Source organism: Podarcis pityusensis (assembly GCF_964106645.2).
Source record: "Podarcis pityusensis genome assembly, chromosome: 1".
Taxonomy (NCBI): Eukaryota; Metazoa; Chordata; class Lepidosauria; order Squamata; family Lacertidae; genus Podarcis; species Podarcis pityusensis.
In genome coordinates this window covers 79,654,241-79,680,588 of record NC_138028.1, presented here as the reverse complement: position 1 = coordinate 79,680,588, position 26,348 = coordinate 79,654,241, and the positions used below count along the sequence as shown (strand labels likewise).

The window sequence follows — 26,348 nt, the reverse complement described above, 5'->3', positions numbered from 1 at the left end:
TCAGAATGTTGATCTTTCATAGTATTTTATGTTACCTTGATCACCAAACACATTCTTTTAGAGATTCAGTTTAGTTCATTCTAATAGTGAATAACTGAGGAATGTAATTTTTCATTGATCATAATTTAAGGTGGATTAACACACATGCTGCCACAAAGTGCAGCATGTACACATACTTTCTGATTTTTTTAGAAGGACAATAGTGTATCAGGGGTGGAGAACCTCAGTCTAAAAGGCTAAACACAGCTCTGTTGCTCTTGGAACTCTTCCAGGCATGCCCCTTGCTGGCTTTGTAGTGTCCTTGAGTGTTTTTGTCTGAGATGTGTTTTTGAAGTAATATTTTACCTTTTGTTTGATTGAATGGAGGCTAGAGAGATATGTGTAGAAACTAATCCATTGTATAAAGGTAAATTTTTACATTTCATGCTGTGCCCACTTTTGTCTCTGACACGTAGCACTGCCCTGTGGCCCACAAAAGGTTGCCCGAAAGGAAATGCAGCCCTTGGCCAGAAAAGTGTTCCCCATCGCTACTATACATGTCCACTCAAAAATAAACCCCATTCAGTCATTCGATGTTCTGTATACTATCTGAAAAAGACAAATAAACAGTTAAAAAACCCCATTGCGTTTCTTTAGGAGTTACTCCCAGCCAATAGTATTACAATTGTAGTCCTAAGTAATTTTTCATGCTCTGAGAGTTTGTTACAACAAAAAGAAGAGAATCTATTGGCAGTTTAAAGATAAACAGATTTAGTATGGTGTATGCTTTCACGGACAAGAGTCAGTTTCATCAGATACATGAAGTGTTACCCTCAATTTAAAAGCAAACGTAAATGAGGCTGAATGCTCATTAAATGTAAAAGAGGAAAAGGGGGTTGGATCTGGTCAGTGGTCTGGATCATAGAGTCTGACCTCTGCAAGCTAAGTTTGATAGGGACCACCCACCTATCAATCACTTGACATCCCTGTGATGATGGTGATGTTTTTCACCCTGTGTGGTACATGGCTTTGAAGGTCCTGACCATTGTCCAATTGTTAGAGTTTCAAAGAGCTGCACACAGCTCTGCAATCATTGATAGCCTGCTGATTGTTAGTACTTCCAGAGAGCCTTGTATTGCACTTTAAAGCCCCAACAATTAGCTTATTGTCAGAACTTCAAAAATCACATACTGCACTGGGCAAAATTAGGTTGCCCAATGTCATTGTGACATCAGTTGGTTGACTTCCTGCAAGCACTGGTAATCAATCAGCTGATGAGTGGTGCTTAGGAGAGAACTGTATGGGGGATGCCTGCAATTCCCCCTTTGCCTGCCCCACAGCCAGTATCATATATGATGTCAGGTGTAGGACAGGTGAGCATGGCTCTGTCGTAATGGTCTCATGGGCTAAGTGGAAAGGCCTGGAAGGCCTAATTGGGCTCCATAGGTCAGAGCTTCTTCACTGCTGGTGTAAGAGGTGTATGAGGACTGTTCGCGAACACATTTGGTCACCATATGAATGCTGTACACTTAGGCTTCAATCCCTAAAATAATGCATCCAGTGAAATGCTTGGAAAGGGCAGCCATATTTATGTAAAGTGGCACATGCATGGTTTTTCTTCCTGACATTTTTCTTAATGTGTAGGCATTGTGGGTGGAAGCAGAGTGTAGCCAGTAGATGCAGTGCAACTGTGCAAACCATGCATGGAGAGTGCATGTGCATTTGTAAACAGTGTGACATTTCTATACAAAGTTGAAATGTATACAAAGAAGCACTGTGACCATTCACAGCTGTAGCACAAAATTCATAACATAGCACACCTATAGGGGAAGAAAAAATATTTGGTCTCAGTTGAATCTTAAAATCACTTACTGATTCATTGTAGTTCAGCATGTTCATGCTAGAATTTTTCCTCTGAAATTCTTTTACTGAAGAACTGAGACTTACAGACTAGCAGTATGTTCGTGGGAGATTGAAATGTTTGCTGTTTTTTATGTCAGGTTTGTAACTGTCCTTCTGCTTAAGATAAATATTTAATATGGTCCTTAATATAGTCTGTGTGGAAACATTCAGCATTTAACATCTCAACTGAGGGGCAAAGTAGATGTGGCAGCAACACAATTTAGGCTGGATTGTACTGAAATCTGTAGTGAAATTGCAGTGGGAGATCATGAAGTGGGGAGGGAGGTAAATAACCTTCTGTGCCAACCTCCTAAAATAAAGTCTTTTAAGCTATTTCTCTTAGTGAGGCTTGCTTCAGTCATGGAGCACCACTGATAGAAGGTTCTCTCCCCTCCCCCTTTAAAGCAGGCTTGGAGAGAGACCATAGCAGGGGATGCTTCTCCTGCCTGTGCTGTCAGCCCATCAGTGCTGCCACCCCATTTTGTAGGGGCTTTGCATTATTGTAATTCACTTCTTCTGACGTAACTTCTAGTTTGGCCCCAAGTGAGCTACTTCAGAAGTACATGAAGGAGAAGTTGGGAGTTTATCTGTGTACTGTTGAGAGTTGTGCCAGAACCTGTGGAGCAACCCTCAAGTTCTTTCAGCTTTGCTGTTTTTACAGAATAATGAACCATTGTCAAATGACTTTGTTTTTCATAAGGACTTCTGGAAAGTGCTGGGAAATGGCTGTCTTTGTTTATCTAGACATAGGTGGCTGTCCTGTTGCTGATTCTTTTAAATTGATTCCTGTGTGTTTACTAAAATCTGCCCTCTCATTGAGTTTAATTTTATGCTGTACTCTAATATAGATGATTGGAATGGATTAGAGGTTTTTAAAGATAAATGCTGCCAAAAGAGCACATGAATGCTGCCAAAAGAGCACATGATTTACCTTTTATTTGTTTTCATCCCAGAGTTGCTGGGTCTTCATTGATTTCTGGGAGAAGAATGCCCCAATGCTGAAAATAAGTCTTTGAGGGTGATTCTGCCTGTCCTTTGTTTCATACTTAAAGAGTTTATAAAGCAGCTGTCATTCTGTGACTTGCAGAAAATGGGATGGAACATAACTTGGGGACCACATTTCCTTATGTAGGACCCACAAAAGAAAACTAATCTAGTTGTACAAAATTAAACCATAGCTTACTGAACTGGTGGTAATCTCTGCACAGAAGCTAGGTCATGAATGTCCTCTTCCATTCCTTATTGCTGCCTTCTCAACGAAGTATATACTATTGCTATTGATGATAAATTGTTTGCCTTTTCTGTTCCTTTGTTAAATGATGCTTGAATATTGGACCCTCTGTTTTGTGAAGTGGCCCACTAGAGATGAAGAAAACTATTGAGTGATGATCACTCTTTCTGGAATGAATTCCCCTTACACTCTATAACGCCTGTATGCCTTCCAATCTGCTCTGAAGAGTTTGAGGATCCTCTAGAACAGATTGGGGAGCATGCAGAGGGATATAGTGAGCAGGAGAAGAAAGGGAAGTCCCATCATGTGAATTGTGTAACACTGCATGCTTATTCTCTTAGAATAATACGCAAAGTCTTTTATATTTGAAACTGAGAATGTGGAGCTTTATAAATAGGAGTTTTCAGTTTACTGAAAGCTGGTACATGGAAAAGTTGCAGACATGTTTGTGTTGGTTAGTGTGGAGAAACAAACCTTTCTGATAATCTTTCGTGTGTTGTGTAACTGAAATTCCTTAAAATTGTGCCTCAACTTCCAGTCTTCTGAGTTGAAAAATTGAGTTCCTGCACACTGATTATGCATAGTGTAGTTCTGTTGGTTACAGTGCTCATATTATTTATATACTTAGCTTCAGTATAGTTGTGAGAAGGCAACTGTATTTTCAGAAGCTAAGTTTTATTTACGGGAAAGCTTCCAATGCAGTGTTATGATCCCCTGCTTAGCTAAAGATTGACAGCTTTTGTACTAATGCTGTCAGAGTAACTTTTACTGCAACCTTTGCCATTCTTTTAGGTCAACTTGATCACCATGTTCGGGCGTATGGGCTGTTGCTGCAGCAGTGTCTGTCTGACTGTGCTCAGAATTTTGCCATTTGGAAACTACCATATTTTTCGCTCTATAACACGCACCCGACCATAACACGCACGTAGTTTTTAGAGGAGGAAAACAAGAAAAAAAATATTCTAAATGAAACAGTGCATGTATGATTTTTGTGGTTCATGCTGTGGCCACAGACATGTGATCTGACGGTGAGTTTGGAGTAGCCCAATGCAAAAATCCTGAGGATCCATGTGGATCCATGCTTTGTAACCACGTTTTTGCACCACTGCGGCCACAGGCAACAGTCAGTGCGTGCTATGTAATCTGATGGTGAGTTTGGGGTGACCCAGTGCAAAAATCCTGAGGATCCATGTGGATTCGTGCTTTGTAACCACGTTTTAAGTGGGGAGGGAAGGAAAAGCACTCAAGGGACAAGGAGCACGCGTGGGGTGTGTGAAGGATGCTGCTAATAATGAAGAAGAGGGATATAAGGGGAGAGGGTTCCTCTCCCCTCCCACTTTGCTCCTTTAAAGCAAGCAGGCTCTGCTTTTCTCCCTCCTCCCCGCTCATCCCCGGCTTAGCGAGCTGAAAAACTTTGCTGCTATGTAGTGAGCTGAGTGGGGAGGAGAGAACGACAGAGAGCCTGCTTGCTTTAAAGGAGCCAACCGCTTTGCTCTCCTCTCCCGCTTTGCTCCTTTAAAGCAAGCAGGCTCTCTGTCCCTCTCTCCTCCCCACTCAGCGGCTCTTCTCCCGCTTTGCTGTTTCAAAGCGAGCCAAGGAGGAGGGAAGGAAGGGGAACCATGGATCCTCTGCTCACGACTGCAGCAGATCCCCCCCGCCACCCGTAGGCATTCCCTCCATAACACGCACAGACATTTCCCCTTACTTTCTAGGAGGAAAAAAGTGAGTGTTATGGTGCAAAAAATACGGTATTTCACCCCTTAGAAATTGGTAGAAAGTATTCCTCAAGGCTTGATGTTACCATCTGTGCTGCTTGGTTTATTACACTTGCAGGCTGTGGACGATCTGTCTGTGGAAGTTAGGACTAGAACTTTCTTTATGACCTTCCAAAGAGTCTGCAACGCTTTGGGTTGTTTGAGGAAACTGTTGGTATAGGGTTTGTTTGTTTTTCTCTGAATCAATTATCATGTTCAACTTTTATTTTTATATTTAGTGTATTTTTAAGTGAACTGTTTTTGAAAAGGTGGTCTATAAATAAGTAAATTTAGCTGCCCTGAACTTTAGATTGGAGGAAGGGTAAATCTTTAATAAATGAAATAAAATAAATACATTTTAACCTGCTGAAGATACTGAGCGACAGTAAATAGTCCTGAAAAATATTATTTGTTGTTGACTTTCTCTCTGTCTCTCTCCCCCCCCCACCCCTCCTGTACAATAGGCAAGCACACACCTTAACAGTCCTGTTCATCCTGACCTGCACCCTGGGATATGTGACACTGCTTGAAGAAACCCCACAGGATACAGCCTACAACACAAAGAGGTAACTAGCTGTCACATAAGTGTTGCAGTCAGCTTTTATTGCCAGTTTTTTATTAACTAGCTAGAGTACCCATTTTTCTTATATTTACTTTTAATTTATTTTGGATTTTGATAAATTTATCAGTCCATTGTACGCATAGCAATGACTCCCCTGTCGTTTGTAAAAATAACATCCCCAAATATGTAAATATGTTTTCTGTATGAGGAGATTCCACAGTTATATCAAAGTTTTAACTTATGTAGTTGTGTAAGGAAAAAAGCCTTTTGTTTATTGACTGAATTCCTTGACTTCCATCAGGAGATTTAAAAGACTGCCCCAAAGTAAAGTAAATAAAAAGGATAAACCAAAAGGCTTCTCCCATAGAGAAGCATTATTAAAATATTCCTATCTGCTGAAAATAAAACAGATTGATGTTTTCTGTAGAGTAAGTCGTAAGTAAAATTTGTTAAATAATACTGGGCAGGATTCACCTAGCCAGGATTCACATAATCTGCAGAAGCCCTGTGCAGACTTCTTCTTGCATATTGGGGCTTTCTGCCTCTGTGCAGGTGTGTGTCAGGAGGCTCCCCAGAACAGTGTGCAGGGGGAGGAAGGGAGTGGTTGTTCCATCTAGCAGGCTGCAGTGCTTGTGCAGATAGAACGATGGAAGGAGTATGAAGTTTAATTCTACCACAATTTTTAAAAAAAATATTGTGGGAACTATAGTTCCTGTGTTACAGTTTTCATATAACTGGTTCATATTAGAACCACTTACTGAATTTTTGTATATATAAAGCTACTGAACGTGTCTGAATATATTGAAACGTGTGTGCTACTTGTGGAGTAGTTGGAAATTACGGTGTTGTGGTAGAATAGAAATAATAGGTGACAAGGCTAGTGGCCAGCTTTGTTGCTGCCACCTCTCGTTTCCCTCCCTGCAATGCCAAATACTACTTTCTCCCACCCACTTTCAGCACAAAGGCTCACCTGTGTTACAGTAAGATTATAGGGCTATAGTCAAGTTAATGCAGTATGGCCAGAGTGAATTGTATAATGGTGAAACAAAGACTCGGAGAAGAATGCATATGAAACTCCAGTGGAAATCGCGGTACAGTCTGGACAAAACAGGAAATTATGGTCATCAGCTTCAGAGCAGTGCAGGATATTAAACCAGCTTTAAACTGCTGTGGTTTAATACCTTCGTTTGTGTCATAGTTACTGTAATGTCTCAGATTGAATGAAACAGAAAACTCTTGTTAATTAGAGGTGCACCACGAAAGAAGCAGCAAAGGTCATGTCTTCTCTTATTTGCCACCCCATGATGTATGTAAACTGACTGGCTCTCTTAGGTAAATGTTACCTAGGGCCAGAAAGATATTTCAAAATGGTGTGTTTTTTTTTAGTTCAGAACTTGCATTAAGTCAGGCTGCATACCTGTAGAACGTTGGCTGCAGGTTCTTGCGTGTATGACAAGTGTAGTATCAACTGATGTTGCATAGCTGATAGATGCACATTATAATAGGTTTTCCCATATACCATTTAAGTTGCAGAAATATAGCTGCAAAATACGGTCAAACCTTGGTTCCTGAATGCCTCCGTTATTATACGTTTCGGCTCCCGAATGTAGAAAACCAGTTTTTGAACATTTTCCGGAACCCGAATGTCCGACGCGGCTTCCGCTTGAGTGCAAGAAGCTCTTGCAACCAATAGGAAACTTCACCTTGGTTGTCGAACATTTTGGAAGTTGAATGGTCTTCCGGAATGGATTACGTTCGACAACCGAGGTTTGACTTTATTGTGTGTGTGAACTTGGCTATATATGGTTATAAAAGAGAGGCTGGTCTTTAACTACCCTATTGGAGTTGTTTTTCAGTTGACTTTATCATGGCAGCAATTTTTATTGTAGGCTTTTGTAGTTCTTTTTATCAAACATCAGTGCTCTTGAAAGAATGTGATGCTATTCTGACATGCCTTCAGTAATATTTGTAAGTGGAAAATAGGTGTGGAAAATTGGAGTGAGTGGTGTCTGTGGAAAATTTCGGAAATGTGTCATCTGTGTATTCTAGAACTTGGAATACAATTAGTGTTCTTGGTTTATTGAGTTAACTTGGTGAATTTATTTAAAGATGACCTCAGATTTTTATACTGTATTTTGTGCTTCATCATCTTGCACTTTGTAAAGGCACCGTGCTGGTGATATTAATGAATTATTCTAGTTGATCCTAGTTTCCATTTCTATAATAAATGATAGTTATGCCATGCATACCTAAAACTGAATGAGACTCAGTGCTTTTTTCTGGGGGTACGCAGGGGTACACATACCCCTAAACATTTTGTGAATCTTAAGTTTGGCCTCATTGAGGGACAGTATTTCAATATGAGTAGGAAAATGAGAGTACCCCTAAACTTTTTTTTTAGAAAAAAAGCACTGATGAGACCCATAAGTAAACTAGCAGATCCCAATCCTTACACAAAGTTGGACTAATAGCCAGCTCAGCCTAATAAATCTAAATGCTGGAGAGACAAGGTTTTTTTTCCATCCTGTAACTTAAAATGCCAGAAACGGAAGCTGGGAATGTATGTATGCAAACCATATGCTCTTCAACAGAGCTTCAGTTCTTCATTCCAGATGTGAGTAGAGCTGTTGAGGGACTCACAGGTTTAGGTTGGAGGTGCATTGATAATGCTGTAAATGGAAGAGTTTCAAATCTAAAGGCCTCTCAGTATATCGTTCTGACCACACTCTGAAGTCTAGAGTAGCACACCTTTCAATCCTCTTTTGGAAGGGCATCCTATTCTTAGTGGTATCTAATGAGGGGCTTTGTCCTAGGGATTCATTGAAGAGCTTAGATTTCATGGAGGGTAATACTATCAAAGGCTGCTAGCCATGATGTCTATGTGTTATCTCCAGTCTTGGAAGCAGTATGCCTCTGAATGCCAGTTGGTGGTAATTGCAAATGGGGGAAAGTGCTGTTTATACTCGGGTCTCGCATGTAGAGTTCACCTGGGCATCTCATTGGGCACTATGAGAACAGGATGCGTCTTTGGTTTGAACCAAAGACTCTTCTCATGCTCTCACATTGTTGAATAACCTGAGGTTATCGTTAAGTCAAAAACAGTTGACTGCAGATAAAAGAAAGCAACATGATTAGATGGATGTAAAAGATCTAAAAATAATAGATGACATATTTCCTAGATTTCACATTTGGAAACCTCTTCTCATCACAAAGGGAAGGGAGTGCAGGGACAAAAACTTCATACTATGACCTGAATAAAAAAAAAGCTGAGGCATCTCATAATGTTGTCATTGACTGGGCAGAAGTGATAACCAGTATTTAGCCAATGATTCGTCTGTGTAGGTGGATACAGATATGCAGTTTATTTCTTAATCACATTTTAGATGTCTCTGCAACATCCCCCTTAATGCTGCATTGACTAGGTTGAGCTACTGCTTCAAGCATAGTGTAACATATGGCACCACCTATAAAATAATTGCACTGGCTGCCAGTTCTGTGGTGCTGACCTACAAAGCCCTAAACATCTTGGGCCCAAGTTATGTTTACAGACTACCCAGTCAGTAAGATATTTGAATGAGGCCCTTATGTTTGTGCTACAACCTGCTGAGATCCATCTTGCAGGAACTAGGGTGGTGGTCTTTTTCATTGTTACCAAGCCTATAAAACAGCATTGCCTTGTGTGATAAGTAGGCACTAATGGTGCTTTGTTTTGGTGCCTGATAAAAGTTTTCTCCCCAGCCTTCACTTCCCATTAATACCAGCTTACTGTAATTTGTACTGGCTCTGTAGCTGCTGTTGTATTGTCTTAATTATTTTTAATGGGCTGAATTCAGCTACCCAGTTCCGTTAGTGAATGCCAGCATGAAGATTCCCACAAGAAGAATGGGGCTCTCTCTTGCACCTCCCCCAAATCTTTTCTGGAGGGTTGGGAGAACCCCCAGAACGGGAGTGGGAAGAGAAATTGTTTCATCAGTTCTGTTGGGCAAGCTAAAATGCTTGCACTTTCTCCTTTGTGCTATACTGAATTCCACCCATTGTATATTCTTAATTGATTGAGTGTTTCATGAAAGGTGATATAGAAGTAATATTTAAAATAATAAAACTACTGAGCATATCCTTAATATGTGAGCAGGTTCCAGTGCACTGTGTAGTTGATGTAAGGTGGTGATCAGTGTAATTACATGTGATAAAGTACTATCAGGCAGCAATTAGAAGATGTATTTCTACCCTGTTTTGGTCTTTTTCCCTCTATAAATTAACAAGAAAGCATGCCTAATTACTCATAAGGGATTAAGAGTTCAAATGGAGGCTGCACTTAAACTTGCTTGTTAACCTGGTGCACCTTGGCTAGCATTATACTCTGGGTATATATGTATAGTTCCAGATTTGAGATTTTGTTGCAGTATTGTGGTTTGCCACTCAAGGCTGCTGACTTGCTTTTTGGTCTGCACACAGATAATTTAGGTTCCTGCAATTTGAATTGATCTTGCTGCTTTGGTTTTATGGAACGTAAAACCAAATGAAGGCGTAAACCATTCATTTAGTTCTTTAGATTTTCCATGACGATGTAGAGTTTCATAAATAATCTATGTGAATTGGACTCCCTTTATAGAGTTATAAAACTCTAAAACTGTACATAGCCTGAACATTCTCCCTCTGATATGTGTGCCTCAAACTTCAGATTAGCAATTATCTTTTTACTCAAGAAGCAACATAATTTCAAATTATGGTAAGATAAAAACAGTGATGATTTATAGCAAGATGCATGAATTAAAGCAACATGTTTAATCTAGATTGCCTTCAGTGAAACTTAAACAGGGTCTATAAATTGGTTCCATGTTGTCTTAACTCATGATAACTTGACCCAGATGTTGTTTTTTAGCATTGGTGTAGGGCAGTATACTTTGTTATAGAGGTCACAAACCTGACTGAATCTGAAGACATGGTGTGGCTTCCAATAGTTTAGTAGTTTAAACAGTTCATCCTTATAACTAGGTTTCAGTACTATGGTTCAGTAACTTGATTGATTTGAAAATATTTCTATCTATTTTAGTTATTAAAACTTTTGTGGTAACTTACAGCCACACTAAATAAGGTGATAGCCAACTAAGTCAGACTCAAAGTAGACCTGTTGAAATCATAGGCTTGAGTTTGTATCATTTATTCCAATTGATCTACTCTGAGTATTACTAACATTGAATATCGCTCTGTAATTGTGGCTTGTGTACTGGAAATACTTAAATACTAGGTTGACTTTCTTTAAGGATTAATTCACGTTTTCAGAAATAGAATATGTTACAGCCTTTTCCAGACAGTTTTAAAGTGCCAAGGAGATCACATATGCCTATGGAAAACTAGTATGTAATTAGCCAGACCTGTTGATCTATGACTGTGCCTCACTCCCCTTTTAGCTACACATTACGGAGGCTGAATATTACCTGTGCTTCCCCATAACATTTATGAGCCAAGTAACTGTTTATGGTATGAATGACAAATGGAAGCATGTCAGATTGTATAAAGGGGACTTCCCATGTTGCAGATGACCAGGCAAGTTAATTATAACTCAGCTACAGACTGGTGGATCTATACCAGACACGCAGTTAGCTTGGGACTTCCATCCCCTTGCTGCCTTTATCAGCTTTGGCACATTGAGAAGGGAAGAAGCTGCCTGGTAGACTTCTCAGGGGGTCCCTGCTAGGAAGGAATTCAGCTGCTACCAAAGCAGGTAGCAATGACCTCATAAGGTCTTGATTCTCAGCAAGACCTCATTAGTGTCCATGGGAAATAATTTCAGTGTTAGAAACTCAGATAAATAAGCTAGGCACCAAATGGCTCCTTAAACCAGGGTTACAGTTGCCAAAATTAAATGTCTAGTTGGCATTTTGGAGCCAGACAGCTCAAAAGTTGTATTTTTCAATACAACTTTCTGGTTCCTGAAATTTGTTCTGATTGTACAGATAAAATATTGGGGGTAGAATTCTAAAGGATGTGTTGTTAGTGTGCAGAAACAGGAAAGATCTAAAGATCCCCAGACATGCACCTTCTGATGGTGGAGACATCAGGCACCAGGTGCCCAGGAATCTTCACTTGATTGTAAGAGGCCAATAGCCAGGTACAAAATGCGCCTAGTACCCTGCGAATTTCAAACTCTGAATCATTCCCTTCTTGATATGGCCACACCAAAAGCAGAAGCTGTGGAAATTGAATCGTGCCAACTGCTTGACTGATCTGAATAAGATTTTTAAGAACCGACCTGCCTTTCAATTTTAAGAGAATCAGTGTTGTATCTTTTGGTTTTTCTCAAAAGGATTTGCGAACAGCTTTTTAGATACTTTAGATACTACTAAAATGTATCTAAAACAACCTATTTATCACAGAGTATGAACTTCATGGTCTTTCAGTCTTCAAGACTAGACTGCCTTCAAATAGTTTTTCTGATTTTAGATGTTTTATGGACTTTCAAAAGACATATTTAACAAAAACCATTCATGAACATATGTAAATTGAAAGTGTTTTTTTTCCAGAGGTATTGTTGCCAGCATTTTAGTTTTCTTGTGTTTTGGAGTCACTCAAGCAAAAGATGGGCCATTTTCAAGACCTCATCCAGGTAATCAAAATTGCTCATATCATAAAAATTCTCTTGATAATGATGCACTTCGTAAAATGGCTCCTAATGGTTATATGTAAACGTTGAAAGTAGTAACCTATGTTTCATAGCCTGTATCCCCTAGGTAGAATGTGATTTCATTATCAGAATCTAGCATAGTTTTCAGAAGTCCTCATCTGACTGTGTACTCATTAGTCACTTAACGGATGACATATTTTACCGTATTTAATTGAATCTAATGCTCACATTTTTTGGCCAAATTACATTGCGAAAATTAAGGCGTGCATTAGATTTGATGGCACATTTACTTTCGCCAGCAAATACTTTTTTTGTTTGTTTCAAGGTTCTGAAAATTGAGGTGCGCATTAGATTCGATGGCGCATTAGATTCAAGTAAATACAGTATTTGCTATAAAAACGTAAGAAGAACCTGCTAGATCAGACCAATGGTGTATGTGTATGTAGGCTGGAGAACTGCAACTGCGGAGCATTGTGGAACATAAACATTCCGCTTAGTGAGTGCTTAAGAAAAGGACACACATTTCAGTTATCTATTTCAGATTTAGATTATACCTGGAAAAGGTGTGTGTCCCCCCCCCCCGGCCTCTTCTACCAAAAATAACTTACCTTGAGTAAGAGAGGCAGGCAAAGAGAGCACTAAATTCACGTTCCTGTTCCACTGTCTGCCGCCTGCCCCCAATTCCACTAGTCCATCTGCCACCAGCCACCCTGTGGAAAAGACTGTGGGATAGAAAGAGACGCAGGCAAAGAATAGCCTTCTCCAGCTGGACTATTGTCTTCCCCACAATAGGGTTGTCTACTATTGAATGCCCTGTGGGAAAGATCCTGATGACTTGTTACATTTTTATATTTTTGTGACTTTATTAATGTATATTGTTGTTACAAATTATTTCAAGTATCCTTGAAGATGTGATATAAATAATTATATTGAAAAGGGAAGTTGATGGAAAATGTATGGTTTGTATTTTGCTAAACACGACTGTGCAGATTTGTAAAACTGAAAATGATTTAAAAAAAACCCCATTAAGGTATTTAACACCAATGTATGTTCACCATCCCTCACTTGAAGTTTTGCTAAACATGGTAACTTGATAAATGTTTTGCGTCACAAAGACAGCTTCCTCTGTGGGAAGTTTTACACACAAACACTCTTCTTCAGAGCATTAATATTTTTGTCTGACATATTTTTATTTCATTAGTCAGACATACAATGGAAATATTGTTGTAGACAATTTGCTGAAGTATGCTACTGTGATGCAAGAGTGCAGCAATATGGCTCTATTTGTTTAGATAACACAGTATCCTTGTTTCTTGTTTTAAAAATTTATTATATTTCTATAATTGCAGCTTAGCAAATACAACCAAATTTTGCAAATATAACAGAAAAAATAACAAAACAAATATAAATAACAAGAAAAATAAGATTGCCAGCTGATATTAACATTAAGAATATTCTGACACTTCTGATATAAACATATGATATAATTCTGATATAAACACGGGTAATTCAAATGTCCAAATAGGTGTCTAAACAGAATTTACAATTAAGAAGTTGTTCATTCAGATGTAAAGGACAGTGAGATTCAAACCACTAACTGATAGATGGTAGATATTTGTCCATCCAACTTCTCAGTATAGGTATTTTAGCTACCATAAGGTTCTCAAACCCACTTTTGTTGCCTGTCTGTTATTCAACACATCACAGAAATATAATTTAAGAGAGTGCGAACATTTATAAAAAAATTCTCCAAAACAAAGTTGAGAAACAGTTGTAATTTATGACCAGAAAGAAACATCACAGAACGTGTGCATTTCATATGCCTCAAGAAAGCATTTTCTGATTTACATCAATTCAGTTCTTATATTACATGCTTGGGATATCCATCACCACAGATTCCCTTGTATAATGCCAATTCCAATAAGAAATAAAAAGAATCAAATGTTTTTGAAGCATTTCTATTGTTTTCATAATAGTTTATATTGTGCAATTTTATTGAGTATCTTAAAGTCCTGGATTTTCTTCTGGTCTGTTGAGGATATTCTGTCCATTTTCCATGCCAATGCATTCAGTATCTAGAGTTTCATAGAATTGTAGAGTTGGAAGGGAATAACCAAAATGCATTCATTTCTGTGTATCTGTTGTTTTGTGAATTTCCAAAGCATGATTATTGTATTCAATATTGTATTATTTCATATCCACTTAGCCCCCCCCCCCCCCAATTTTTTAAAACAACATTCCTACAGTTGTGCAGAGGGTGGACCCACAGATTTTTCTGCATATCTAACAAATGACTGATACTGTTAAGTATCCTCATTTTCAAATTAATGTTAATTTTCTTTCTTTCTTTGTTGAAGGAGGATGAGTATGCAGACCTTACAGTGCAATCCTATGCTTGTCAACTCTCAAATCAGGCCTACTTTGGTCAGTGGGTTTATTCCCTGGCAGGCATGTTCAGAATTGCAGTCTTTGTCACATAATGTGATTCTGTGAGTCACTTGTCAACAAACTGAGTGCTTTAAACACTCATAGTACTGGTTTTGAAGCAAAACATAATGAAAAACAATTTAGAAATTGTAAGTCAGTGCTGACCTTCACTGTTAGAAATGTTACATTTTCTATCATATACGTGAGAAGAAAAAGGCAACTTGATGCTTTTGTAATATTGAATGGGTGGATCATCTGAAAATGGTTCAAAAGGAATAAGTGGCCAATTTTCACCCCCCCCCCCCCGAGTTAAGCATTATTTTCAAACACTGCACACATCTCTGCAATTACATAAAATGATTTCCAAAACTGCTTGGAAAGCATAAAATAATCTGCTTTCTACAGAGCCACAAAGCTATTAGAGAAAGGACATTTCAGCTAGTCTGTCATCTGAACTTGAGTAGTGAAGAAGACATAAGGCTGTTAATGAGAGTGCTAGAATAAAAGAATAAATGAGTGATCTGTCACTGAAGAGAAATGAGTGCTAATTAGGGATGCATGAGCATTCCTATGGTTGCCCTGAATGGAGCTTGATCTTTTCAAATGCTCCTTGTGAGCAGCCACAGAACGCGCATAGGCACTACAAAACTACAAACCTTATTTGGGTGAGACAGTGATGGGTGTTCCTGTTCCTAGCAGGGGACTGGGGCTGGAACTGTCCCTTTCATTCTTCCTTCCCCACCATCCTGGGACAGCAATTCCTAGCATTCCTGACAGAAAAATGACCCTGTAATTTAGGACTTGCATTTGTGAGGCAAATGTGGACCTTTTCACAGCAGGGGCCTGTGTGTGGGCATTTGAACTATACTTACCATATCCTAGTTTTAACAAGTGCATTTCAGTGTGTTAGTTGTGGAAGTCTCATAATTAAGTTGCCAAAACAGGAGTAGTTAAAAATAGCAATGCTGTGATACACTTCGAAGAAAGCTTGGTAAATGTTTATAATTCGAGGTGTGTCTGAGGAACATTGCCTATGCTGGTTGTTCATTCACGAGATACTTAAATGGAATATCTAAAACTATCATAATAAAATCAGAACTGATATTTTTTGCCAGAGTGGAAAATCTGAGCTACATCCATCTAGCCTTATATTCCTTAATACTGGGACCATTTTCATCAACTATGGGCGGAACAAAGAGAGAACTTGTTTAGCAAGGGTATTATCAGATATCAGATTTTGAAAGGTCATCTTGTCTTCCTAAATATGACACTGGTAGGCAGCTATTAAATATGTATGTGAACCTTGTCTCAAAGGAGTAGAACAAGATTATGTTGTGCAAAAACAATCCTAGATTTATAAATAAATGTGGATAATTGAAAAAATGTGGGTTCCTAGCAGCACATTTCAAATCTTGTTTAGTGTTGTGTTGAAGGCATAATCACTCCATAACTTAAAATGCATTCTGCACTAAAGATACCCATTTATGTGTATGTTCTGATTTTGTTGCTTGTTCTTTTAGCCTACTGGAGGTTTTGGCTGTGTGTCAGTGTAGTGTATGAGCTTTTCCTCATCTTCATACTTTTTCAGGTAAGGATTTAAAAATTGCATCTTTTATGCAGTTTATTGGGGATTTTTAAAGACGTTTTGTAAAAGGTAATAAACCTGAACAATAAAATGGGAAGTTTTCTTTAAAAGGAAGCATGCCAACATAGAAAGCTCTCTTTATACCAGACCAGATCACCAGTCCATCTAGTTCAGTATTATCTACTCTTGACTGGCTGCAGTTCTCCAGGGACCTACTTCTTACTGGACCCATCAGGATTTTAATCAGGCACCTTCTGCCTATAAAGCATGTGCTTTGCCTTATGCCCCCTCCCATAATACAATTTGTATAATTTAATCCTTCTTGGCATCCCTTGTTGTTTAGTCATTTAGTCATGCACAACTCTTTGTGACCCCATGGACCAGAGCACGCCAGGCACTCCTGTCTTCCACTGTCTCCTGCAGCTTGGTCAAACTCATGTTCATAGCTTTGAGAACACTGTCCACCCATCTCATCCTCTGTCGTCCCCTTCTCCTTGTGCCCTCAATCATTCCCAACATCAGGGTCTTTTCCAGGGAGTCTTCTCTTCTCATGAGGTGGCCAAAGTATTGGAGCCTCAGCTTCAGGATCTGTCCTTCCCGTGAGCACTCGGGGCTGATTTTCTTGAGAATGGATAGGTTTGATCTTCTTGCAGTCCATGGGACTCTCAAGAGTCTCCTCCAGCACCATAATTCAAAAGCGTCAATACTTCGGCGATCAGCCTTCTTTATGGCCCATCTCTCGCTTCCATACATGACTACTGGGAAAACCATCGCTTTAACTATACGGACCTATATGGCATCCCTGCAGTCTAATCTAAGATAATGTACCTGTGCAGAATGTTACTGAGAGCTGTCAGAAGAGGAGGTATCCACTCTTCTCAAGGCAAGGGGATTATTGCCTCTGCACTCATTTTCTTTCACACATCCATGTAAACAAAAGCCAAGGAAGCTTCTGTCAGGACTTTCCCCTCTGGCTAGGTAGGTAGTTCTTGGCAAAAGTGTTTGGGTAGCAGTCTCATATCTTGCATGGGATTTCCTGAGAACTGTTAAGCTTATCACAGCACCTTATGGTACATGGGGACTAGTCTCTCAGAACACTGGGAGAGTATTTTAGCTACTATTTCATTTGCAAGTAAACCAGGAAAGCACTTCTTGATAATTCCATAGGTTGTGAAAATTCTTATTCTTGATTTCAGTGTTCCCAGTTGAGCCTATTCCCTGCAGAAATGCCATAATAATCTAGGTCTGATTCTGTGAGAGTGCCCCTCCCCACTCTGAACAGCTCCAGAGGTTCCAGGGAGGCTCAGATACTCTCTTCCTGTCAGGTGTGTCACAACCATGGGGCTTAAATACTACCAGCTTTGTAGTGGCCATGTACCTGCCCATCTGTTTCAAGTCAAAGCAATTATTTCTAGATGTGGATCTAGTCACCCTTTCAAAAAAAAAAGGGGGGGGGGGACTGCCTGAGCCAAGCTGCTTTTCTCCCTTTCAGAATGGAGCCTATACTTTCAAGGGTGAGAACCATAAGCACAACTTCCTTAAAGCAGCCCTTTGTTAACAGGTGGCCTGTTGGACTGAATAATGTTCATATGTGTTGCTCTTACACTCTTAGTTCTAGTCTCCTGTAGCCACGTGCCAGTTATTTGAGAGAAGATTTCACTTTCACCTCAAATGCCAAAGGATCTTGGGTAGCTTGCTTCTGTCGTTCAGGAAGCAAAGGTGCTCATTGTTAATGAAGCATGTTCTATGGGTGCCACAATTAGGGGTGGAGTGCAGAGTACACTTAGGAGAGTGCTGCAGTAATTTTATTTTATTTATAAAGTTTATACACCGCTTGATTGTAAAAAACCATTACAAAAAGAAAAAACCATTAAATGAAGTAAATATTACAATATGTTAAAACATACAAAAAGTTAAAATATTAAAGCAGATTAAAATTCACATCAGCATTTCTAAGCATCTGGGTAGGCTTGTCTAAGCAATGTTTGTCGAAGGTACTGAAAAGAATACATTGAGGGGGCTTTTATCTGTCTTTAGTATTGTCTTGTGTAGGTTATTAACTTATACTCTTTAAGTAGTGAATGGACACAGGGCTTTATACAATCTTTTATTTAAGGTAATGAAACCAAATGTGCTTGACTCTGCCACCTGTGTTGCCGTTTTAGAAAATGTTAAAATTACTATTCAAGAACAGTACAATATTTTGTCATATTAGAACTTGTTTTAACTGTTTCTTACTAATAGATGTGCTTAATTCTTTAGACTGTACATGATGGAAGACAGTTTATGAAATTCATTGATCCAAATTTAGGAGTCCCCTTACCAGAAAGAGATTATGGTGGAAATTGCCTTATATATGATCCAGACAATGGGACAGATCCCTTTCACAATATTTGGGTAAGAGACTGAAACTGAAATATCTGATTTAGCACTGAAGCTGATCTAAAAATTTGTGTTTGTATGATGTATCATTTGGTATTTGTGCTTAATGACAATACATCACCTGCCTCATAACCACTAATGTGTATTCTGTAATTCCATACAAGTGCAGAATTCAGATTCCTGAGAATCTCAGGGTTTACTAAAAACAACAACCAAAAAAACCCCCCACACAAAACCAAGCTTTCAGCATTTTTAGCTGGTATGGTAAAATGTGAGTATGTGGTGCCTGGAGTAAATACCATAGTCATAGAAGTTGTTGAGCGTTGTTTTCAGATATCAGTGGGCTGAAGATTGAGCCTGTATAGCTTGCCCCCCCCCCCCATGGCTAGTTAGAAACAAAACAAATTGTGTAAAATAAGCAAAATTTCACAGATCTATATTTGGGATTCAGCAATTCTATGCATGAAATTCTGTTGTTGTTGCTGCACAAAATATACACATGCTGCTTATAACTACCAGCTGACCCTTCTCTTGACCAGATAGTGCTATCTGTTTGCCTGTAACATAACTATGCACTTTAGAAGTGGGGTTAAATTATTTAATTGCTCTTTGCAATTCAAAGTGTACTGATGTAAAACTATACCCTTTCTCTGTTGCTGTTAAAGTACATATCTGCATTAGCATTTCAAAGCTAGAATATTTTACCTGCTCAGACTTAAGACTATAGAAAAAGTATAGGCTACTATCCAAGTCAAGTGTTACTGTGTTCTGGGGTTCAGAAATCTTGTCTGATTTTAGGAGGCACGTGGCAGTGAGAAAGGAAATATACAAGAGCCTCTGGATCAGCAAATTCTGCTTAAAATGTAGAGGCTATCACAATACCTCCACTGCAAATGTCTGTACTTAGCTTGCTATGGTGCTCCTTGCCAAAAGGAAAATATTGTGGCAAAGAAATTGTACATTTCCTAAGAGGGCTTAGCTATCAGTAGAAAATGTAATCCGTTGCCAGCTGATTATGCCAAATTCTGCCTTCATCCACCACCATTTTGTGAATGGCTTTTCCTCTGCACCACTGTTTTGAAACTGACTGGCTTCAATTTTCAGCCAACTCAAGTAGGTGGGGTAGAAAATTTGAGAACCTCTGATCTAAGATACAAGGCACTATTCTGTCAAAATTGATATGTTACAAAAATTTGGGAGGAAAAGAATTAGATTTCCCAAAAATGCAATTAAAACAATGGATTAAAATTTATTTTGGGTTAGTGTTGTTGCCTTCCTGGATGAATATTTGCATTTTAGACGTAAGCAATAAAAGTATTGCCTTGTTGAAATTGACAGTATGTGTGTATCTAAAATATCTGATAAACTTTATGGGAAATACTCCAAACTGCAACCTAGTAATCAGTGAACTAGTTACCTTATAAACGGGTCTAATCTGTGTAACCCAGTTTTTCTGCTTGAATTAAAGGACAAACTAGATGGATTTGTTCCTGCTCATTTCCTTGGCTGGTATATAAAGGTGAGAATCGGTCCTTTTCGTGTTCAGCTATTGTTAGCATTTGCAGCTTGACTGCTTCTCCTTCAATGTTACCAGTGTGCAAAATCAATTATGTCAGGCACTCATCTGTGAAAAGGTTTAAACTGTGTTTGTTCAACTTCAACTATTTCTTACTATACTGGGTCATTAATTTCCTTCAAGGCTAGGAATCTTTTTACATGTTGTGTCCTCACATTTTGATACATAAACCTCTAAACCTCTGCATGTTAACAGCAACATATTTTATCTGGGTAATAGCCAGTATTTGTCTGGAGTAGACCTCTTGAAATCAATGGACATAAGCAACCACTGATTTCACTGAGATTACTCAGAATATGATTTTCTTGGATATCACCTATTGTCAACAGTTGACTTCAGAACTTACAGTTTAATGACTTAATTGCAACTATGGGGGAACATTTGCTTAACATGGAATTTTGCATGATGTTCTCATGTTGCTGCATCATCATAATAGTGCTCCATTAGGACAGTGCAACAACATCTGTATTTTTATATAGTTGTCATGGATATTTAGCATTTCTCTTCCAGGTAAAATGCTGATTGTGCTGCTCAGTATTTAATCTCAAAATTAAAGCAGCCCAGCCACCCATTGGCCCCTCGGTGAAAGGCAGCTTCTTTCAGTTGAGTAGCTTGTTAAACCTTCTGCTCCATCTTCTCTGTGACTTACAGGTACATGCAAGTGGCTAGTTTGGTAATCTTTTCTGCTCTTTTTGATTAAAACTAGAATATTGGATAGTTGATGCAGAGTTTGTCCCTGCAGGATAAACATGAATAGTACTTTCAGATCAAAATAGAAACATCCTTGAGAGTCACCCCAGGTTTTTGAAAGATGTCTGAAAACTTAAAGAATAGTTCTGTCTTCTGCTTGAAAATATGTTTACCAGTCTGTGCTTCTCATGGTTATAAGGTCTTCTGATCCGCTTGTCTGGAACTGCTGATCTTCAAAGGAGCACAGAGATCTGGTGTGCAGCCTACTATACTGTTATCCGCTATGGCTGCAAGCTTTCCCCGCTATATTTAACTCAGACTATTCTGAACCCTTTGTAGAGCACACTATATAATGCTTGTTCCTTTATTTAGTAACTCAAGATTTTGAATAATCTGTAGGATTAACTTTCCTTTTCATTTTTTAAACCCTTTCAGACATTAATGATTCGTGATTGGTGGATGTGCATGATTATCAGTGTAATGTTTGAATTTCTGGAGTACAGTCTGGAACATCAGCTCCCAAATTTCAGTGAATGTTGGTGGGACCATGTGAGTACTGTTCTCTAAAGAAATATGCTAATGGATCAAATTACTACGCCAAGAATCTACTTTAGGTGCTTTAGTTACTAATGTGAGTAGCATTAGGTGGATGGGGGTGTTTCTTTTTCTTTCTTTTTTTAATCCTTGCTATCTGAAATCCAGGTAGTTCTAAACTGTAATATTGTCTGTATGAATTACCTTTTTGTGTATGCTAATTAAATGTCTGCTATATGGCAGGCTTGAAAAAGACTTATGGTAGTTTATGGACTCTTCCCAATAAATACATTTTCTGTGTTTGGACATAGCAATGAGGAATGTGCAAGAGGAATTAACCTAGGACAACCTCATACTTGCAACCCCCACCTCCACTGCAGCTGTGAGGAGGGAACTGGAAGCTTTTGTTTCAGTTTTTGGGTAGCTGCAGATTAAAATTACTTTGAACCCTAAAATATGGTTGGTCTTAACTATAGTATAGCAGAACTAACCAGCTTGGTAAGCATAGCTTAGAAGTTGGCTTACTTTACTAAACCCATAGTTAAGACTTAGCCACATGAGAGCAAAAGCATTTACCTCTATTGTTTACTAACCACAGCTTGAGAAATGTCATTTCTTGTCCACTTTAGGTTATACAACAATCATTTGAAATAATTTGTAGCATGTGTTAAGTACATATCAGAATTGTGCAAAATTTTGTTGAAAACCTAATTTAATAGAAAGCAAATGTAAAGTATATGCTTGTGAATCCACACTACTGTAGTGGTGGTTTAAGTTAGTTTTTCTTTTCTTTTTAAGTGGATTATGGATGTAGTAGTATGCAATGGACTTGGCATTTATTGTGGAATGAAGACTTTGGGGTGGCTTTCTTTGAAAACGTATTCATGGCAAGGACTTTGGAACATTCCGACATACAAGTACGTTAAATGATAAAATTTCATACCTAAATGAAATAACTTTAAATTCTATGTATGTTAATGTAACCTATTTATTTTCATTTGGGTTGTTATAGTCATTTCATTCTGATACAGACTAGGACTAATCTAGAGTAAATTATTTATTGCATTTCACAGAGGCGTTGCTCAAAAAGAGTCTTAAGGTGACTAACAGTCAGTATCCAATATACAACAAATGTGAACATATAACAATAGCTAAATGGCTAGTGATTACAACCTTTTTTAAAAAAAGAATTTTTTAAAAACTAGAAATATGAATTTATGTGACATAAATATTTGACTTTCTGGAAGGTGATAGATTAGGCCAGCTGGCTTCTACAGGAGATGAGGAAGAGGCAGTAGGGTGCTTTTTGCCATTTTTACTACTAAAGCTATAAAAAGTAACTATGATATGAACCATATTTCCCATGAATGAAATTGTTGCTCTCTAGCTTCTGTAAATACTTCTCAAAATGCAAAGTTGAGTAAGTCAAAGCTGACCACCAATAACCAACTATGGCTTGCTAATTACCAGTATAAAACCAAACGTTTCTTATGCATCATTCATATTTCTGATATGCTTATTCATTGCATTAGTCTTTAAAGAAGTGTGTTTTAGACAGTAATGTTCCCAGGTACCAAGTTCTTTCTAGTTCCTTTCTTATAGCATCAGTCTTTAAAGACAGGAGAATAGCTTTCTTGATTGGCTTCATTCACACAAAACACTAAACCATGGCTTAGTCTTAATCGTTTGTAGTTCAACAAACCATAAGTCATCCATCTCTCAGCCGAGCAAACAAGTACAGTAATGGATTGTTTCTCTAGAGCTTGGTTTGTTTTCCAAACTTCTTCACTCATACCTTTATAGCTTGACATGCATCTGGAGTAGGATGCCAAACAATCCATGGTTAAGCAAAACTGTTTGGTTCAAACATAATGTCAAATCATAGTAAAGGCAAACCATGGTTCATAAGCCAACAGCAAACAGAGCCTTTGCACTGTGGTTTGTAGCCAAAGAAAAAGCCCTTGGTTAATATGCAGGACTTCAAGTCCATGGAGTCATACATTCAAACAAACAAACAAACAAACAAACCATAGTTAGGCTGGACAAATAAAGACCATATTGTAGAAAAGAACTATGGCCAAATTGCTTTCTGTAAAGAAAAATTGTCTAGGAGCCATATGTGAAATCTCTTAATTTAGGATATTTACCACTTTTTCTCAAATGGTCTATATAAATGTGTATTGATAATTAACCATTTAAATAATGAATCCAGTTTTAACTAGAGGGATAGCCAAGCTCAAATCATGATCACTTCCAAACAAATCCATACTAATTATTGATTAGTATGATTATAGCAATACAGGGAGTAAGACAGTAATCTTGAAATATGAACAAAAATTCACTGATATTTGAAGCAAAGTAAGTTGATTTTGTATAACTTAATAAGCAATTTATTCAAACCTTTTTGGCTTAGCTCAAGGTCTAATATCTAAACAAAGTTAACAAATCCACCAAATTTATTCCCAGCATCCTTGAGCTGCAGTACTGACTATGGAACAGAGTTTTGGGTATTTGAATAGTGAAATAAAAATCATAATTTAGTAACTTGTGACATGGTTAATGCAACACTTTTCATGAGATACTTGTGATTTTCTCCCTCAGAGGAAAAATGAAGAGAATTGCCTTCCAATTCACGCCATACAGCTGGGTTAAATTTGAGTGGAAGCCAGCATCCAGTCTTCGCAGATGGCTAGCAGTCTGTGGTATTATTTTTATAGTAAGGACCAATACTTTATTGTAGCTGCACCAAACTGACATAAGTGTTTAGAATTCTTCTTGCTTTTTAACATTACAAAGATGGAGTTCTCAAATTCTCCCCATGTCAGAAAAAGACTCATTGAGTCTGACATAGTGAAGGGTAGGGTTTCTCTAGCAGCATGCCTATATTTATCCCAGGAGCAAGGCAATTGTAAGAAGTAAGGAGAGAAGAAACCATCTGTACCCATAGCATCTGCAAGTATCTATAAACTGTGCAGAGTATGCCAATTTATAGCAGGGACTGCTATTTCATTTATTATAAGCCATTTTGGCCCAATTAGTGTGTAACACTAAGCCTAAACCATGGCTTAACATTAATGAGCAAATGTGTGTGTTTCTGGAGAAAAGATTGCAACCTCTTCTGGTCCTGATGCTGTGAGCTAAGCCATGCTTTGGTTTAATATTGCATCTGAACCTGGGCTTATGGTTTATCTTGCTGCAGACAAACCTCAAACTGTAAGCCATAGAACAGAGCCTGGCTACAAGTCATTGTTTGTCTGGAGTGGGATAAACCTGGCATAACATTAAGCCAAGCTATGACAGCCTACAGCCCACAGAAGCACCAGGACTAGAGGAGCATAATGGTTGCGATGTTCTCTTGGGGAACCTGTTCAATGTTTGGCTTAACATTGAGTGAAACTAGGTCTTTGAGTGTGACAGAAGTGGGGTAAAATTTTATTAAGTTCCCTGTTAATACCTGTGCAGGGAAGCCAAGAACATGCTTCCCCATTGTTCCACTGTTGTATAGCTAAAGACAGAAAGATGGCCACCTGTGTGGTTCTCTGATTCTGAAGTAAGAGAAAATACCTCCTTATTACCTCTGGGGGAGGAATACCATTCTTGCAAGGTACTGCAAGTACCGTATTTTTCGCCCCATAGGACACACTTTTTCCCCTCCAAAAATGAAGGGGAAATGTGTGTGCGTCCTATGGGGTGAATGCAGGCTTTCGCTGAAGCCTGGAGAGTGAGAGGGGTCGGTGCGCACCGATGCCTCTAGCTCTCCAGGCTTCAGGAAGCTTTCCGCAAGTTCAGGAGTTCCCACGGGCTCACAAGGCTTGCGGGCAGCAGTCTGCAGCCTGAAGCACGGGGTGCCCTCCGGAGGGCGCCCCGTGCTTCGGGCGGGTGTCCGCAAGCCTTGCGCGCCCTGCGGGAGGTCCCGCCGGGCGTGTGAGGCTTGGGGCAGCAGCCCGAAGCACGGGGAGCCCTCCAGAGGGCGCCCCGTGCTTCGGGCAGGTGTGCGCAAGGCTTGGGGCTGCAGCCACGGCTGGGGGGGAATAATTTTTTTTTTATTCATTTCCCCCCCAAAAAACGAGGTGCGTCCTATGGGCCGGTGCGCCCTATAGGACAAAAAATACGGTACATTCAAATTCCTATACTTAAGGATTTACAGCATGTTTTAAATATGAATAATTGGAAACCACCTGAAATTAAGTGATTGAATGGCACATGTCTCTCAGTTTTTATTAGCAGAGTTGAACACTTTTTACTTGAAATTCGTCTTGTGGATGCCTCCAGAACACTATCTGGTCCTGCTGCGGCTTGTCTTTTATGTGAATGTGGGAGGTGTAGCCATGAGAGAGATCTATGACTTCATGGATGATCCGTAAGTGGTTACTCTTATTCATGCTTATTTGCTTAATTTTAGAATTTGTGAGAATTGCTGCATTTTAGTGGCAAAAATATTAGGGCAATGGATGAATCAGTCTGCTGCTGCTAAAACATCTGTAGCCTTGAGAAGAGTTGCAGTTTTTTGTTTTCAAACACAAAATATATCATTGTTTGCCAGTTATATGCTTTGGATTGCAAATGTCACTTTGCTGTGTGCTGTCCTCAAACGTTACCACACAACAACCTGAAAATATGCTAATGATTCATATTAGCTTGGGCACAGTTAGCTTTTGCATAGAACAGCACTTTGAATGGCCTTTTCTAAGGGACTGAATGATTGAGGGAAATAGCTGTGTCTGGAGGGTCTAGCTATAAGACCCTTCTTAAATCTTGTTCCTTGAGATTTTCCAACAGATCTCTTTCACGTCCTATACATCTTTAGAATTATATAAGTGTCTGCCCTCGCATGGCAGTGCATGCACTAAACACCTGCCTGATTAGAGCTTGTTCCGTCTGCTTCCTTGTTTAGCAAACAGTAGGACCCAGATCCCTTAGACTGAGTTTGGTTTTGGCTTAGTGGTGATGGAACAAACTGGCTGATCCCACTACTTAAGCTTATTGTTTCTTCACTGACCAACACAAAAAGTGTCTGTGTTCAGAATCTAGGGTTCCAATACTTTATGAAGATCAGTTTCTCTTGCAAGTCTTTGACTCCTAGAACTGGGAAGAAGGGCCC

At 38.9% G+C, this 26,348-nt stretch overlaps 1 protein-coding gene across 1 annotated transcript in view; it reads left to right on the top strand.

The window, feature by feature from the left end:
- The window catches only part of PTDSS2 (phosphatidylserine synthase 2), a 38,575-nt gene that overhangs the window by 2,951 nt on the left and 9,276 nt on the right, over positions 1-26,348 (top strand). Inside the window, exons 2-10 of the mRNA XM_081012996.1 lie at positions 5,331-5,432; positions 11,953-12,035; positions 16,001-16,068; positions 18,328-18,462; positions 19,916-19,966; positions 21,149-21,262; positions 22,046-22,164; positions 23,849-23,963; positions 25,462-25,607. Of these exons, the coding sequence (XP_080869122.1) occupies positions 5,331-5,432; positions 11,953-12,035; positions 16,001-16,068; positions 18,328-18,462; positions 19,916-19,966; positions 21,149-21,262; positions 22,046-22,164; positions 23,849-23,963; positions 25,462-25,607 (933 nt within the window). The remainder of the gene's footprint in view (positions 1-5,330; positions 5,433-11,952; positions 12,036-16,000; positions 16,069-18,327; positions 18,463-19,915; positions 19,967-21,148; positions 21,263-22,045; positions 22,165-23,848; positions 23,964-25,461; positions 25,608-26,348) is intronic.